At 32.3% G+C, this 18,574-nt stretch overlaps 1 protein-coding gene across 2 annotated transcripts in view; it reads left to right on the top strand.

The window, feature by feature from the left end:
* Positions 1–18,574, top strand: part of LOC135126679 (A disintegrin and metalloproteinase with thrombospondin motifs 7) — a 175,381-nt gene that overhangs the window by 111,833 nt on the left and 44,974 nt on the right. For both annotated transcript variants that reach the window (XM_064052748.1, XM_064052747.1), the window contains one exon: positions 2,423–2,738. In XM_064052748.1, the coding sequence (XP_063908818.1) occupies positions 2,423–2,738 (316 nt within the window). The remainder of the gene's footprint in view (positions 1–2,422; positions 2,739–18,574) is intronic.

Raw genomic sequence — 18,574 nt, 5'->3', positions numbered from 1 at the left:
GTTTTGACACTGCCCGGAAAATTGGTAATTATAGTATGTCAAAAAAAACAGGAAATTTATTTAGCCAAAATTATAGAAATTAAAAAATTTTGATTAATGACTATGATTCATTATGAGCACAATCAAGGAAACAATCGTCAAATATTTAACTTGACTACTTCTAGCAGCGTAGATACAATCTTTCTAGCCGTTTCAAAAACAAGCTCTCTCAATAAATTCGAAGTTACACTTAGAATGAATGTCGCAACAAAGTAAGAGAATGAAAAAGACCACGATGGCAGAGATAAGGTATACAGGATAAGTCTCCATATTTTCTTATTGTAGTTTCGGATATCACAAAAAAATTGTGTTAAAAAAAATGTCAAATTAAAAAAGGCACCGTATTTTATTGAGCAATAATCTCATTATTAGTGAAAATGAAAAGCAAAAGAAAATTTGAAGTTTTGAATAGCTATGTATTATAATACAGTACCACAAAAAAATTGAATATTCATGTTTTGCGTTTTGGAATATTTTTTACAAAACTTCGACCAATTGCAGGTAATCACAAAAACTGGCAGTGTATAATATAACACTTTAACTCGAAAATAATTTCGAAAAATTAGCTTAAAGTAATTAATGATACTTCGTCACTGCTGTTATCGTGATCACTGATCATTAGAGAGCGGATTTTATGAAATTTGCATATCCATTATTTTTTGCATATAAGTCTTGATATTTAATATGTGAACGAATCATGCTAATTAAAAATGAATACAGCTATAAAAAAAATTGCATATTTGCATATATTTGCCTTCTGCTGCATATTTCACGTAACGGGTGCATATTTTGCATTTTTATCAATTTTTGTGCTACTTTGAAAAAAAAAATGCCATTCGATCGGCATTTTTCTAGAAAGACGAAATTTCATGAATCATATTGCAAATATTGTCCTGAGCTTCAAATAACTGGGAAAGGTTTGGGTTTTATGGTAGTTTGGAGGAACCACTGGGTGTTAAGCCATCCTTCCAGGTAAATTCGGGTCCTAATTACTTTTGGAAATACCCTTCATTTCAATATTTTTGTTTGTTACTTAAGTGTATTAATGGTATGTTTTATGGTGGTCGAAGGGACGTTATCCGTTTTCATCGTGAGTTTGCATTTAAGTATTTAAAGCGATAGAGATGTGTGTAAAAATGTAGATAACTCAAATTAATTTATGAATTAAACCTTTTCCTGAACTTATTCTTCAAGAAGGAACTGTGTTTTGTTGTGCCTGCTGTAATCCGATAAGTATTTTTACATCTGTGGACGCAGTACGCAGTTTTTCTATTTACAAATACATACTTTAGAATCACTGGAAAAATTTTTGTTAGAATATTTCGAAAAATATTTAAAAATAAATTGTTACCAAAATAGTAATTAAATAGTCGATTACTACTATTTTTTAATTCGTTCTGTTTACCTATATTTATTTTTTAGTATAAGAATATTATCTTAAAAAATGTCATTTATTTGTCAGTGAGATCTAATTAAACACTTTGCAATGTGATTTATGTATTTTTTGTAATCAAAGGTAAGGTGTTTTTGCAATTTGTAAATAAATTTAGTTCGGGGTTATTACGCTTTTTTTTATTTTTGGAGCATATGCAACTGCATATCTCTGCATATATTAAGAAAGTTATTGCATATTTGAATAAATTTGATGCATATCATATGATCATATTTCCCAAAATTTTGCTGCATATTTTCCGCTCTCTACTGATCATACTTGTCAGGAAAAATAATTCTTGGAAATTAAATACATATATCAGTTATATCAGTTACCAATTTAATAAAAATTACCCAAAGGAATCTGTCTACTATTGTATATATAAACTTTGCACAATATTTAGCGGAAATGCAGATAACAACATTTGTTTTTTATCTGGTTGTTTTGATTTTTCAGACCCAAAATTTATACAAACTTGCACATCGAATGTTTGGTGTAAATATGGTTTAAAAAATTCTTACTGTCTTCGCAACTCATTGGCAAGTTAAGTGACTTTTGTTATCGAAAAAAATTACCATTCAGTACGTGTTTCTTCTGACACAATTGCTTCAAATGTTGAAAAGAATTTTCAGATTGAATTTAGTTGAAAATTTTGTCATATAAGTTCATACATTTTATGTCGTAGTATTGAACAAACAAAATTTTTTTCAAAAAATTGTTAAAAACGGTGAAGTAGTGGTTTTCTACGAAAAGCGTTAGTTTTTTAGAGAAGAATATTTCGTCCATAAAAAATTACACAATCCGTTAGAAATTCAGGAGACGTCCATATATTTTCCGACGATGACATCTATTTATGTCGTAATTAGGAGTAGTGTGTCAGTGGTGTCGATATTACATAAGACTAATGGTCCCGATTAAACGAGCAATTAATAATAGTTTTATCGGTTTCAGTGGTGTCAGGATCAGAAATGCCTGCCGATAATGGAACCTCCTGTCGCGATAGACGGCGGTTGGGGTGAATGGAGTTCCTGGAGCGAATGTTCTCGCACCTGTGGTGCCGGAGTGTCCGTCACACAAAGAGAATGCGACCACCCGACACCTACAGCCGGAGGCCGTTTCTGCATAGGAGAAAGAAGACGATACAGGATATGCAACACGGATTCTTGTCCAGATAACAAACCCACTTTTAGGGCCGTTCAGTGCTCCACTTACAACAATCGAACGTATGAAGGCAAAAAATACGAATGGCAACCTTATTTTGATCAAGGTAATGTGAAACTACTTAATTTAAAACCGACCTTTCTTACTATATTTAATTTATGATCCAATTTTTACATGTATTTTAGTGCATCTTTTCGATAATAATCGAAACTTTCAAAATGTATTAACATTCATGGTTTGCGTAGTGAAAAGTTTTGAGTTCGCGAATTGAGTAGAACGGGAACGGTAAACAACATAAAAATATATCCCTATCTTTTATTTTCATGCATGAAGTTTGATAACTGACAGGAAGTATTTTGTGTTACCAATTATCAGCACGCACTACTTATGTGTTTTCTTTACAGTTAATTTATTTAATTTCTGCACAGACCGTCATCAACACGGTCCTTTCTATTATTATATTATTCGATTTTTCAGTGTATTGCTTTAGTTATTCAAGTGTACTAATAATACATTTTTGCAGAATTTATCCACAATTATTGTTATGTCCAAGAGAGATTATAGCACCCTCACAAACAAGTTGCCCATTGTTGTCAAAGGTGTAGGCATAATTCAGTCCTATGAAAATCATTTGTCTTATGCGGGTTCTTATAAAAACTTCTGCTGTCCCTACAACTTTTTTGGAAATGTTTGTCTTGATTGAAATATTGTTTTTGAGTTAATTCATTTACTTTAAATAGGTACCAACTTAAATCAAAACTTTGATTGTTTGTATGGTTCAAAATCTTAAAACTTCTTTCACTGGTCGCTCTCTGACCTGAAGAATCACGAATTATAAGGCTTTGTCTGCAGCTCCTTCTTTTTCAGAGGAAATGAAAAATAAAACTAAGCCTGAAACTATAACTGAACCTAAAGATCCAGAACAAAGTGCGTTTCAAACTAAAACAGACAGTGCTGGAAAAGTCAATCCTACTTATTAATAATTGCAATCTACAAATAGAAAAAGTCCGATCTTAAAAACAGTAAGATTTTAGCTGATTGTTCCTCTTCTGAGGATAATACTCCATTTATATTTAATTCTATCTTCAGAGTAAAAGTCCTCAAATTTTGAGCTGTACAAAAAGATTAATAAAATTTATCAAGCTTTAGTTTAACTTGACGGAAATTTTTATGATCTGAAGGCCTTTCCGTTCGATATAACTTATGTGGTGTTGAAAGTAACTCGTTGTTATAAGTAAGTGTAACACGTTTGGTCAAGTCAGGTCAGGTCACCATCACGTAGTTGTTATACCAAGAAATGTAGTGAAGAATCTATGCTGAAAAATTGTAAAGCCATAATTGCAACACTTGAAACGCGGTTAATTTAACAGCAGAAAATAAACAACTGAAAGTTAGTCATAATACTCATAATGTATGAAAAAGTCGATGCCCTATAATGGTGGCACTGTCGAAACGTAAATCTGATATTTAGAGAGCGGAAAATATGCAGCAAAATTTTGGGAAATATGATCATATGATATGCACCAAATTTATGCAAATATGCAGTAACTTTCCTAATATATGCAAAGATATGCAGTTGCATATGCGCCAAAAATCTAAAAAAAAGTTTAATAAGCGAACTAAATTTATTTACAAATTACAAACACAGGTTTCCGGACCTTACGTTTTATTACAAAAAATACATAAATCACATTGCAAAGTGTTTAATTATATCTCACTAACACAAAAATCACATTTTTATTGATATTATTCTTATACAAAAAAATTGGTCTAAAGAGTTTAGATAGTACTTCCCTCGCTGTCGGAAACTTGACGACTGCATGCCTATTGTGTTTTTTCTCATTACATTTTTGTAGTGGGAATTTAAAAAAAAATTGCGATGACGTCATCAACATTTTTGCAAGGACACGTATATCAGTTTGGGATAGATGTAGTGTAATACTAAGAATAAAATTATTATATTCTCAAATTTTCGGGGAAATTGGGTCGTTTTGAATATTGATTTGTAATAATCAATAAAATAACGAAACAATTTACTCACGTATACGTATCCCAGGCAGCTGAAAATCGTGTATGTATAAACATTCTTAATTTAAGATGACAGGCGTAACAGCATACTTGAGAGTCAAACAGAGAAACTGTAAACAAAACGACCATCGGTTTTATTGCTTCGACTTCCGCTTATTATATAAAACATTGGGTTTTATTTTAATTCTTGACGGTGAAATTCACAATTGGTTGATTATAAACATGTCTATTTCACATTCGCGGAACCAAGTGAACGCATAAAACAAATGCAGGTCTGTAATGTTAAAGTCGATGTAAATAAGCATGCTACCCTTATGTTTCAACCGAGTTTTTCCTTTAACAAATTTTTTGTCTACCAAATTGGGTTGGTTGGGGTGTAATACTAATAATAAGTGTTGCCTTTAATTTAATCAATAAAATAAATTGACTTCATTAATTTTTTTGAACCACCTCTTAAGAAAATCTAAAAAATATGAATGGAATGATAAATCACAAGTACAAACTCATCATATTTTTTGCATTTTAGATAGGATTTATTCAGCAAAATTTAAGGGTGACGTCATCAATTTTTTTAGGAGGGATGAACAAATACATTTTGAACAAAAGTTTACCATGCTTATAATAACTTTAGAATATTCCCAAGATTTCAAAGCATTCGGTTTTGTAATTCCTGATTAAATCGATAAAATAAATTCACGCCTTCATTAATTTTTTTGAGTCACCCTGCATATGCAAATCCAAAAATATGAATGGAATGATAAATCACAAGTACAGACTCATCATATTTTGTACATTTTAGATACGATTTATTCGGCAAACTTTTAAGCTGACGTCATCAGTTTTTTGTAGAAGATAACCAAATATATTTTGACTAAAAATTTATTACGCTCTTTATAACCTTAAAACATCTGCAAGATTTCAAAGCATTCGGTTTTGTAGTTCCTGATTAAATCAATAAAATAAATTTACGCATTCATTAATTTTTTTGAGTCACCCTGTATATGCAAATCGAAAAAATTTGAATGGAATGACAAATTACAAGAAGAGACTCACCATATTTTGTACATTTTAGATAGGATTTATTCAGCAAAATTTTGTGGTGACGTCATAAATTTTTTAGGGGGGACGACCAAATACGTTTTGATCAAAAATTTACCATGCTTATGATAATTTTAAAATATCTTCAAGATTTCGAAGCATTCGGTTTTGTAGTTCCTGAGTAAATCAGTAAAATAAATTTACGCTTTCATTTATTTTCTTGAATCACCCCGTATATGCAAATCCAAAATATCTGCACTTACCTGGCAACAATTATTGTAACTTGGTCCAATTTTTAAAATTTGGAGATATATATCCTCAATGACACTCACTCTTCAACAGTTTTTTTCGAATTGGCTTCGCATTTCGCAATCGCAACTGTTTCGTCTCGCCACCCAAACAAGTGATTCCCCCCGCGCCGCTCGTCGTTTCCAACTTCCGCTTTTTGCTATGGCTGGGAGTTTGTTTATATAAACTATGTCTCAACGTGCGATAAAGAAATGACACGGTCAGTGGCGTAACTGAAGCAAATGCATATGTACTTTTTCTCTGCTTCTCTCGATGTATAAACATTAACAGTCGAAGTTAATCATGTATTGACAATATATAAAATGATTAAGAGATATTCTTCCGATCACAAAAAAAAATTTCAACATTTGCTATTTATGGTGCTTATTCACGAACACACAATAACAAATAAATAAATATTATAACATTATTGTTGCGAAAATCGGAAGTGCTGTTCTTGATTTGATGGGCGAAAAAAGTTGGAAGTGCCGGGATCTGTTACCGGAACTTCTAATTGCACTGCACACTCCACCTCCACTAAACCACAGGCCACAGTTGCTTATGTTAAAACTCATCATATTTTGCACATTTTGAGTTAAACTTTTTTGGCAAAAATTGTAGATGACGTCATGAATTTTTTCGGGGGAATAAACAGATATATTTTCATTAACAATTTACCATGCTCACAATCAATTTTAACCATCTGCAAGATTTCAAAATATTCAGTTTAGCAATTCTTGATTTATTCACTAAAATAAAGTGACTGATTCATTTCTTTTTTTGAGTCACCCTGTATAAGCAAGTTAAAAAATTTGAATGCAATGATTAGTTACAAGTGTAGTCAGATCATATACTTTATTCAGTAAAATTGTGAGAAGACGTAATGAATTTTTTTTGGGGTTGATAAAGAGATACATTTTGATTAAACAGTTACCATGCTTACAATAACTTCAAAACGTCAAGATTTCTAAGTATTCAGTTTTGCAAAATCCATTCACTCCGTCATTAATTTTTTTCAGACACCCTGTATAAGCAAATATCAAAAATTTTACAAGTATAGTCAGATCATATACTTTATTCAGCAAAATTCTGAGAAGACGTAATGAATTTTTTTTGGGGTTGATGAAGAGATACATTTTGATTAAACAGTTACCATGCTTACAATAACTTCAAAACGTCAAGATTTCTAGGTATTCAGTTTTGCAAAATCAATTCACTCCGTCATTAATTTTTTTCAGACACCCTGTATAAGCAAATATTAAAAATTTTAATGCAGTGACAAATCACAAGTATGGACTCATCATACTTTACACATTGAAGATGGCATTTTTTCAGCAAAATTTTGGGGTGACGTCATAAATTTTTTAGGGGGGACGACCAAATACATTTTGATCAAAAATTTACCATGCTTATGATAATTTTAAAATATCTTCAAGATTTCGAAGCATTCGGTTTTGTAGTTCCTGAGTAAATCAGTAAAATAAATTTACGCTTTCATTTATTTTCTTGAATCACCCTGTATATGCAAATCCAAAAAATATGAATGGAGTGATAGATCACAAGTACAGACTGATCATATTTTGTGCATTTTAGATATGATTTATTCGGCAAATTTTCGAGCTGACGTCATCAAGTTTTTGGAGGGGATAAGCAAATATATTTTGACTAAACATTTATTATGCTCTTTATAACTTTAAAACATCTGCAAGATGTCAGAGCATTCCGTTTTGTAGTTCCTGATTAAATCAATAAAATATATTTACGCATTCATTAATTTTTTTGAGTCACTCTATATATGCAAATCCAAAAAATATGAATGGAGTGATAGATCACAAGTACAGACTGATCATATTTTGTACATTTTAGAAATGATTTATTCGGCAAATTTTCGAGCTGACGTCATCAAGTTTTTGGAGGGGATAAGCAAATATATTTTGACTAAACATTTATTATGCTCTTTATAACCTTAAAACATCTGCAAGATGTCAGAGCATTCCGTCTTGTAGTTCCTGATTAAATCAATAAAATATATTTGCGCATTCATTAATTTTTTTGGGTCACTCTGTATATGCAAATCCAAAAAATATGAATGGAGTGATAAATGACAAGTACAGGCTCATCATATTTTGTACATTTTACATATTGTTTATTCGGCAAACTTTCGAGCTGACGTCATCAAGTTTTTGGAGGGGATAAGCAAATATATTTTGACTAAACATTTATTATGCTCTTTATGACCTTAAAACATCTGCAAGATTTCAGAGCATTCGGTTTTGTAGTTCCTGATTAAATCAATAAAATATATTTACGCATTCATTAATTTTTTTGAGTCACCCTGTATATGCAAATCCAAAAAATATGAATGGAGTGATAGATCACAAGTACAGACTCATCATATTTTGTACATTTTAGATATGATTTATTCCACAAACTTTTGAGCTGACGTCATCAAGTTTTTGGAGGGGATAAGCAAATATTTTTTGACTAAAGATTTATGATGCTCTTTATAGCCTTAAAACATCTGCAACATTTCAAAGCATTCTGGTTAGCAGATTAAAAATTAAATTTCAAAATGTTGTTTTTTCTACCGCCCACGTTTTTTGGTTTTCTAATAGAGCTATTAACGCACGCAAATGACGTCACAGCAGTTCGTTAATAGCGGAAAGGCGTTCTTTAATAGATCTGGTGTAATTTAGATCGGTAAGATTGGTAGCAATGACGAGAAATGTCAGATGAATGTCAGTGGCAAATCTAAACTTAAAATTTCCCACGTTTCCGGACGCGTAACTTCTTCGCAAGACATTTTAACCAATTTTAAATTACGAAAACTCGAATTGATTCGAATTACAATTGTTGTTGTGAAAATTCGAACCTCAAATATTTCGTGGTTAGTGTCAGACCAACCCATCACCAACCACGACAAAAGTCCCCAGATTAAAAAAAATGCAAATTTTAATTAAATTTTGGGGAAAAACGTGTGCGGTAGAAAAAATAGTATAAATAACTCGTTCATAAGGCCATTGAGGCATTCATCCTTTATATAACTCGCGGCTTCGCCGCTCGTTCTATAAACTTGGATTCGTGCCTCAATATTTGCCTTATGAAACTCGTTCTTTAATATACTATTATAATTTTGATTTTTTTTCCAAAAATCTGGACGTTTCGGGTGAAAAGTCGATTCAGAGTTGTAAACTACATGTGTAGGACTATGTTATTTTATACAATTGAAAACCCATTTACTATGTACAATTTTGAAGTGACGTCATCGCTTTAGTGGTGGGGATGATTAGACAAATTTTGGTTAGCGTTTTACCATCTACATGATATTCTTAATATAAGTACAAAATTTCACAACAATCGGTCGAGTACTTTCGGAGATTATCTATCTAATAAAAATCCGGGACAACAGACGGACAGACGGACGGACAGACGGACGGACAGACGGACAGACGGACAGACGGACAGACGGACAGACAGACGGAAATGGGAGACCTATTTCTTCGTCTTCTAGGGGTCATGAAAGATCGAGAAAACGTAAAAATAGAGAGTCGGCCGACGGACTCGATTACAATACTTCCTTTGCTTACGCTCGGGAAGTAAAAATAGATATAAACAGAACAAATTAAGAAATAGCAGTAATCGACGATTTAATTACTATTTAGGTAACAATTTCTTTTTAAATATTTTTCGAAATCTTCTAACAAAAAGTTTTTCCGGTGAATCTAGAGTATTATGTATTTGTAAATAGAAAAACTGCGTACTACGTCCACAGATGTAAAAATACTTGCTGGTTTAGAGCAGGCGTGACAAAACACAGTTCCTTCTTGAAGAATAAGTTCAGGAAAAGGTTTAATCCATAAATTAATTTGAGTTATCTTCGACATATTGACACACCTATATCGCTTTAAATGCTTTCAATGCAAACTCACGATGAAAAATAATAGGATAACGTCTCTTCGACCACCACAAAACGTATCATTAATACACTGAAGTAACGAAAAAAAATATTGGTAATGAACGTATTTCCAAAAGTAATTAGGGCGCGAATTTACCTGGAAGGATGGCGTAACACCCAGTGGTTTATCCAAACTACCATAAAACACAAACTTTTCCTAGTTACATGAAGCTCAGGACAATATTTGCAAGATGATTCATGAAATTTCGTCTTTCTAGATAAACGCCGATAGAATGACAATCATTTTCTTTTTTAAATTAGCACAAAACTTGATAAAAATGCAAAATATGCACCCGGTACGTGAAATATGCAACAGAAGGCAAATATATATGCAAATATGCAATTTTTTTATAGCTGTATTCATTTTTAATTAGCATGATTCGTCCACATATTAAATATCAAGACTTATATGCAAAAAATAACGGATATGCAAATTTCATAAAATCCGCTTTCTACTGATATTCTTTTTTGGTAAAAATTACAAATTTCTGGTCATTGATCGTTAGTTAATTCAATCTTTTATTTAAACAATTGATATACTTAATTCAAATCACTTAGTTGAGAATTTGAGAGTTCTACATTAAAACGGATAACCAATTGCCAAAAGTCAAAAAGCTCTTCTGTGAGGGACGTGTCATATTGTTTTTAAGCTTCTAGTAGCGTTTAACGCTACCAGTTACATATGTTCTCAGGATATAAATTTAAAGTTGATGTTTTTTTGAAAATTGTCATAATTTTTCTACAAACAATATAGGCAGCGATAGCAACAACAATAGCAATCAATGTTTGTAAAAACTTTCAAAAATCCTGTCATTGAAATGCGTTTCTCAGATTATAAATGAATTATGCAGCCTTCCATTTCCAAAAAAGTTAGTTGTTTTGAAATTCGTATTGGCAGTAACGATAATTCACACTTTATTATGCAGTGCATCACGTTAATTAAATTTTAAACATTTTCAGAAACTTCTTTGGTGAAAAAAAGTACCTAATAGAAATGTAAATAACAGTAACGACACTTAATTTACACAATATACTCGTACCGTACATATAGTAAAACTATTGCTATTTGGCAGTAACTTCACTGCGAATAAAAGTTTTTTTGTTAGTGCTCAGGATGGTTTATCCTTTAGTTCCTTTAGTCTTGATGGACACATTTAGGTACAGCAGGACAAACGGAAAAATGAATACTTTACAACAGACACACCTTCGGCTGATTCGTGAAAACATTTGGAAATTAAAAGGGGGCAAAAAACCTCACAAAACAATGGACATGAAAGGAAGACGAATTCGTCATTTAGTTTTTAATTAGGTATACTTTATACAGGTTACCTTTTGAACATTATTCAAATAGCTGTAAAAACATACAGTTTGCCTTTTGTGTCTTCATCCATGTATTCCAAATTTTGAGTACCATCAACAGAACTAGGATGACCACTCCTGAACCACAAGAAGCGATGTAGACATTAATCAATTTATGTACTCCTTTTCTTTATTTTATGTTAACATTAAAAACTTTGTATATACGAAACTGGTTGCCAATCAGATTACTAGATTTACATAGTCTACCTTTGTCTAAATACATCCTGAACGGTATATGTACAGTTCGAATCATGAGCCTCCGAATAACAAAGTTTGTCAAATTTAACTTTTTGTTTATTCAAAAATTCCTCAACATCATTTCCAAAACAAAAAATTGGTCTAAAGAGTGTAGACAGTACTTCCCTCGCTGTCGGAAACTTGACGACTGCATGCCTATTGTGTTTTTTTTCTCATTACATTTTTGTAGTGGGAATTTAAAAAAAATTGCGATGACGTCATCAACATTTTTGCAAGGACACGTATATCAGTTGGGATAGATGTAGTGTAATACTAAGAATAAAATTATTATATTCTCAAATTTTCGGGAAAATGAATTGGGTCGTTTTGAATATTGATTTGTAATAATCAATAAAATAACGAAACAATTTACTCACGTATACGTATCAGAGGCAACTGAAAATCGTGTATGTATAAACATTCTTAATTTAAGATGACAGGCGTAACAGCATACGTGAGAGTCAAACAGAGAAACTGTAAACAAAACGACCATCGGATTTTATTGGTTCGACTTCCGCTTATTATATAAAACATTGGGTTTTATTTTAATTCTTGACGGTGAAATTCACAATTGGTTGATTATAAACATGTCTATTTCACATTCGCGGAACCAAGTGAGCGTATAAAACAAATGCAGGTCTGTAATGTTAAAGTCGATGTAAAATAAGCGTGCTACCCTTATGTTTCAACCGAGTTTTTCCTTTAACAAATTTTGTGTCTACCAAATTGGGTTGGTTGGGGTGTAATACTAATAATAAGTGTTGCCTTTAATTTAATCAATAAAATAAATTGACTTCATTAATTTTTTTGAACCACCTCTTAAGAAAATCTAAAAAATATGAATGGAATGATAAATCACAAGTACAAACTCATCATATTTTTTGCATTTTAGATAGGATTTATTCAGCAAAATTTAAGGGTGACGTCATCAATTTTTTTAGGAGGGATGAACAAATACATTTTGAACAAAAGTTTACCATGCTTATAATAACTTTAAAATATTCCCAAGATTTCAAAGCATTCGGTTTTGTAATTCCTGATTAAATCGATTAAATAAAATAAATTCACGCCTTCATTAATTTTTTTGAGTCACCCTGCATATGCAAATCCAAAAATATGAATGGAATGATAAATCACAAGTACAGACTCATCATATTTTGTACATTTTGGATACGATTTATTCGGCAAACTTTTGAGCTGACGTCATCAGTTTTTTGTAGAAGATAACCAAATATATTTTGACTAAAAATTTATTATGCTCTTTATAACCTTAAAACATCTGCAAGATTTCGAAGCATTCGGTTTTGTAGTTCCTGAGTAAATCAGTAAAATAAATTTACGCTTTCATTTATTTTCTTGAATCACCCTGTATATGCAAATCCATAAAATATGAATGGAGTGATAGATCACAAGTACAGACTGATCATATTTTGTACATTTTAGATATGATTTATTCGGCAAATTTTCGAGCTGACGTCATCAAGTTTTTGGAGGGGATAAGCAAATATATTTTGACTAAACATTTATTATGCTCTTTATAACCTTAAAACATCTGCAAGATGTCAGAGCATTCCGTTTTGTAGTTCCTGATTAAATCAATAAAATATATTTACGCATTCATTAATTTTTTTGAGTCACTCTGTATATGCAAATCCAAAAAATATGAATGATAAATGACAAGTACAGGCTCATCATATTTTGTACATTTTAGATATGATTTATTCGGCAAACTTTCGAGCTGACGTCATCAAGTTTTTGGAGGGGATAAGCAAATATATTTTGACTAAACATTTATTATGCTCTTTATGACCTTAAAACATCTGCAAGATTTCAGAGCATTCGGTTTTGTAGTTCCTGATTAAATCAATAAAATATATTTACGCATTCATTAATTTTTTTGAGTCACTCTGTATATGCAAATCCAAAAAATATGAATGGAGTGATAGATCACAAGTACAGACTCATCATATTTTGTACATTTTAGATATGATTTATTCCACAAACTTTTGAGCTGACGTCATCAAATTTTTGGAGGGGATAAGCAAATATTTTTTGACTAAAGATTTATGATGCTCTTTACAGCCTTAAAACATCTGCAACATTTCAAAGCATTCTGGTTAGCAGATTAAAAATTAAATTTCAAAATGTTGTTTTATAATTTTGATTTTTTTTCCAAAAATCTGGACGTTTCGGGTGAAAAGTCGATTCAGAGTTGTAAACTACATGTGTAGGACTATGTTATTTTATACAATTGAAAACCCATTAACTATGTACAATTTTGAAGTGACGTCATCGCATTAGTGGTGGGGATGATTAGACAAATTTTGGTTAGCGTTTTACCATCTACATGATATTCTTAATATAAGTACAAAATTTCACAACAATCGGTCGAGTACCTTCGGAGATTATCTGTCTAATAAAAATCCGGGACGGCAGACGGACAGACGGACAGACGGACGGACAGACGGACAGACGGACAGACGGACAGACGGACAGACAGACGGAAATGGGAGACCTATTTCTTCGTCTTCTAGGGGTCATGAAAAATCGAGAAAACGTAAAACTAGAGAGTCGGCCGACGGACTCGATTACAATACTTCCTTTGCTTACGCTCGGGAAGTAAAAAAACTGGGAAAATGGTATTAATATTTTCAATCGACCAGCAAGAATTGGTGTTGGTAAGATTTCTACCGAGAATGAAGGTAATGCCCTAATTAATTTTGTAAAACATAATCCGTTTAGTACAGTACTTAAAGCCAGAGAAGAAACAGACTTTCCGGGATCTGTTAGCATGGCACGAAAAAGAGTGAAACCGTCGAATCTGAAAAATTATGCAGCTGCTAACAAAATATTTCTCACTGAACAACACAAACTCAGGAGGCTGCAGTTCGCGCGCGATTTTCTGAATCAGGGAGACGAATTCTGGAGTCACGTTATATTTACCGATGAAAAGACTTTTGAATCCGGTAAAAACGGGAAACTTCGTGTATATAGACCACGAAACTGCAGATATGAAAAAAATTACACCAAATTGTCGAACAACAGTGGACGTTGTGCATGTCAACGTTTGGGGATGCATTGACGTGCATGGTCCAGGAGTGTGCTGGAGAATCAGTGAGCATTTTGATGCATAAAATGATATGCATAAAATTATCGTGGAATATTGGAAAACGTTATGTGACCCTCAGTCCTACAAACATACCCAGAAAATAAAACACACGTCCGCGAATGTGTTAATTTTTGCCAGGAAAAATTACATCACGAATGGTATTCGGCATGACTATTTCATGAAAGGAAAGACAACCGAAATAATTTTATTTTATAAAACATTTATTTAACATTATTATGAACATGAAATATACAATTAGAATAATAAACATTTTGCCCATTTACGTTAAGTTGTAGTTCTCGATATGACTACTTGAAAGACAGTCTTTTGCTGCACTAAATCACGTTTGCTCTGTTCTTTCGTCAATTTTGAATTAGAATCTCATGACAGTCACTATCCCGGTGAAAATAAACGAGCTCTTCTTCCTTGCTTAAAACGAACTACAAAAAATACATCGATTCTAATGTGATACTTGTTTCCTGTACCATACGAAAGCTGTTATGTTCCAGCTGGATTTTCCATTGGTTTCATTATAATTTTATCCATTTTTTCGGCATGTTGAACGTTCAGTCTTGTAGCATTTTTGCTGCTTCATCCGGAGTCGTTGTGGGGAATAATTCGTATCTTCGCTGTGTGAAGAATTGAATGCTCCCATAGCGAAGCTTTTTTAACTTTGTTTAATGAAACAGTGTGCGAAATTGATGCATTAATGCTTTCAGCTGTTAAATTACTGAATTTCTGAGAAGGACCAGTTATTTTCGTACATTTTGTAACAGTTTTCAAATCTGTATTTTCAAATGACACAATGGCAGCAGCTTGTTGAATTGATTGAAGTGACTACGAAAAACAAAAGAAAATTTACCGTATCTCATTGGTTGAGTGCGATCGTCAAAATTTTAATTTTGATATTTTGCCAATGGAAAACAAAATTTTGCATTTTGATTGGACGAAAATTGTAAAAAATGAAACAGTGAATTTAAAAATCTTGCTTGTTCCTCACTTGTAAACATCAATTTACCAAGTCACTGTATTCAACATGAAAATGTCGCTTAACTGGCTATAGCCTGTAAAAAATGTTACTGGCTGTCAGTAAAATTTGTACAGCCCTGCTCGTCCTCATACCGCTATGTATTTTAAACATTTTAAACTATTATAAGTTGAAATGACAGCCAAATTGATTCAGGTAAATTTTCACTCACAATTGCTGCTTCCTCAGTAATATAGCTTGCGCCACACTTATTTCAATACATCGAAAACGATAAATCGAAAAATCTAAATGACAGAACTAGACAACACAGTATACAAATTTCATTCGAGATACACCCACATAAAACTTTATGACAGATAATGAGTGAAACCCCTGCACAATGGCAACAGTAATTTATTGCTTTTAACACCCTATGCGACCAGATATCGGCACGTTCCGGCAGAATTTTTCAGGGCCGTACTCTGTTAAAAAAATAAGATAAATAATAGACAAATTGTATTAGTTGAATAATATTTATAAGATTATAAGTCACTTTCAGACTCAGATGAGTCGTTATTTATTGAAATTATAATTTCGTTAGGGCGTGTATTTACAAATGTTGATTCAACTTTTATAACATGCCGAATACAATTCTGCCATTTTTCAGAAGATATGAGTTCTGATTGTTGTCTAATGAGATTTACTACCGCGGGAGAACTTTCTGGACGATTATTATATTTTCTAATATTATATCTAGGGGAAGGAGGCCTAAAGCGGGCATAGAGCCTAAAGCGAACATAGAGCCTAAAGCGGGCACTCTCTTTAGTTTTGGCGTTTCAAAAGTTGGTGCGCCCTAACCGCGCTGACATAGTGCATCCCCCCCCCCCCCCCGCATACTTCACATCCTGCGAGTACCCAATTATGTGCTGTGATAAATAAATAATTTTCACATGATTTTGAAAAATGTGTCACATCTGTTTTTTCTATGTTTGTGATTTTTAAGCTAAAAATGAAATTCGTTAGTGAATTTGTTTTTATCCGGCTGCCATAAGGTAGCAGTTAACTGCCACTTGTCGCATCATTTTGAGTTTAGATGTTTGCAATTTTAAATGTCGAAATGGGCAAAGCGGGCACTTGTCCGGTTTGTCCTTCTAGTGTATTTACTAAATATCTATAGTTGTTTCGAAAAGAAGAACAAAGGCAATGTGGAGTCTGTGAAACAAATCATAAAAGAAGAACTTGCTGAAGATGAAACGAAGTCTACGAAGTGAAAAAACCAAAAAGAAAAATACGAGATATATCGCTTTAAAAAATTATCTTTCGAATTACCAAACTTCAGTCCAGGGGACCTCCATATTTATATTCATATCTAGTCTACAGTTTTTACAAAAAAAAAATTATAAAGTTGAGCAACTTTTACATCACACTTTAATTTGCACATTAATGCATTTTTTGACGAAGTGCTGAAGAGGTTTGCATTTTGAGATAGAAGGTCTTCTGGGGAAAAGTGTCAGCTTTCTTTTGATACCATTGATAATCCTAAAAAATCCATGATAATAATAATAATAATAATACTTTATTATACGCCAATTAAGCAATACAGTAATAACAAACAGCATAAATAATCTAACACTTTAAAATTAAATTTTGACATTCCCTTTTGAATGCGGTAAAGGAAACTCCAAAATAATTCAGGCTGTTATGTTTATTGGCAATTGCCAAAATGCTGTTCAAAGGAGAATGCAGTGCATAATTAAATTTATGAAAGGGTGTATAAAATGAACGTGTACCGCGAACATTACGAATAGGAACATTAATACCAACTTGACACAACAACTCAGGAGCATCAATTATCCCATTTAACAGTTTAAATAAAAAGCACAACTTATGATACGTTCTACGTGTTTCTAGTGATGGAATTGAAAGATAAGATGCTACAAGATCGATATTGTCTAAAATAAGTCCATTAGAATACAATTTAAATTTAACAAATCTTAAAAAGCTACGTTGTACAGCATCAATACGATTTATGTAAGTGATATAAAAAGGCGACCAACTGATACAGTTAAACTCTAAAATAGAGCGTACTAAGGAGTTAAAAAGAATCACAATGGATCTGATGTTTTTAAAATTCGCTGTCCACCTTTTTATACAACCAAGAATTTTACGACTTCTGGCAACTATATAATCATAATGATCAACAAAAAAAAGTTTTTTGTCTAAATAAATGCCTAGATCTTTTACATTGTCAACAACTTTTAGCGGCTCTTTGTTTAGTAAGTACAAAGGGATGGACGGTTGACTTTTGCGACTGAAGCACATTGTTTGACATTTTTTAATATTGAGAAACATTTCATTGCATTTACACCAACTCTCCAGACGCAAGAGATCGTCTCTCAAAACACTCACATCCTGTGCTGTTTCAATTCTCTTATACAACTTCAGATCATCTGCATATAATAGAGATCTAGAGTTAACATTTGAGCAAATATCGTTTATAAAGATATTAAATAATAAAGGTCCAATTATTGACCCCTGCGGAACGCCAGATGTTAATTCGTACGTAAATGACCTAAATTTCATTACTTCAACAAAGTGTAATCGGCCACTAATGTAAGAATTGAACCATGAAAGCAATGGATCTCTTACACCATAAAGATAGAGTTTATACATGAGTAATCTATGATTAACAGTATCAAAAGCCTTGCTGAAATCGGTGTAAATGCAATGAACCTCCCCACCGACTTCAAAAGCATCAAGAATCTCGTCAACAAAAGTCAAAAGATTGGTTAACGTTGACCTGCCTGAACAAAAACCATGCTGATATAAGCTAATTACATTCTTAAACGACTCAAATACAGATTTGTACACAATATTTTCAAAAAGTTTTGATGGAACGGACAATATACTGATAGGGCGATAATTTTCAATATGATGTTTATCTCCAGATTTAAAGACTGG

The sequence above is a fragment of the Zophobas morio genome, unplaced genomic scaffold (genome assembly GCF_036711695.1).
Source record: "Zophobas morio isolate AGI-343-1 ecotype UQ-CSIRO unplaced genomic scaffold, CSIRO_AGI_Zmor_V1 ptg000011l, whole genome shotgun sequence".
Lineage (NCBI taxonomy): Eukaryota > Metazoa > Arthropoda > Insecta > Coleoptera > Tenebrionidae > Zophobas > Zophobas morio.
Note: the sequence above shows the minus strand (reverse complement) of the source record. Positions and strands in the feature narration are given on the sequence as shown.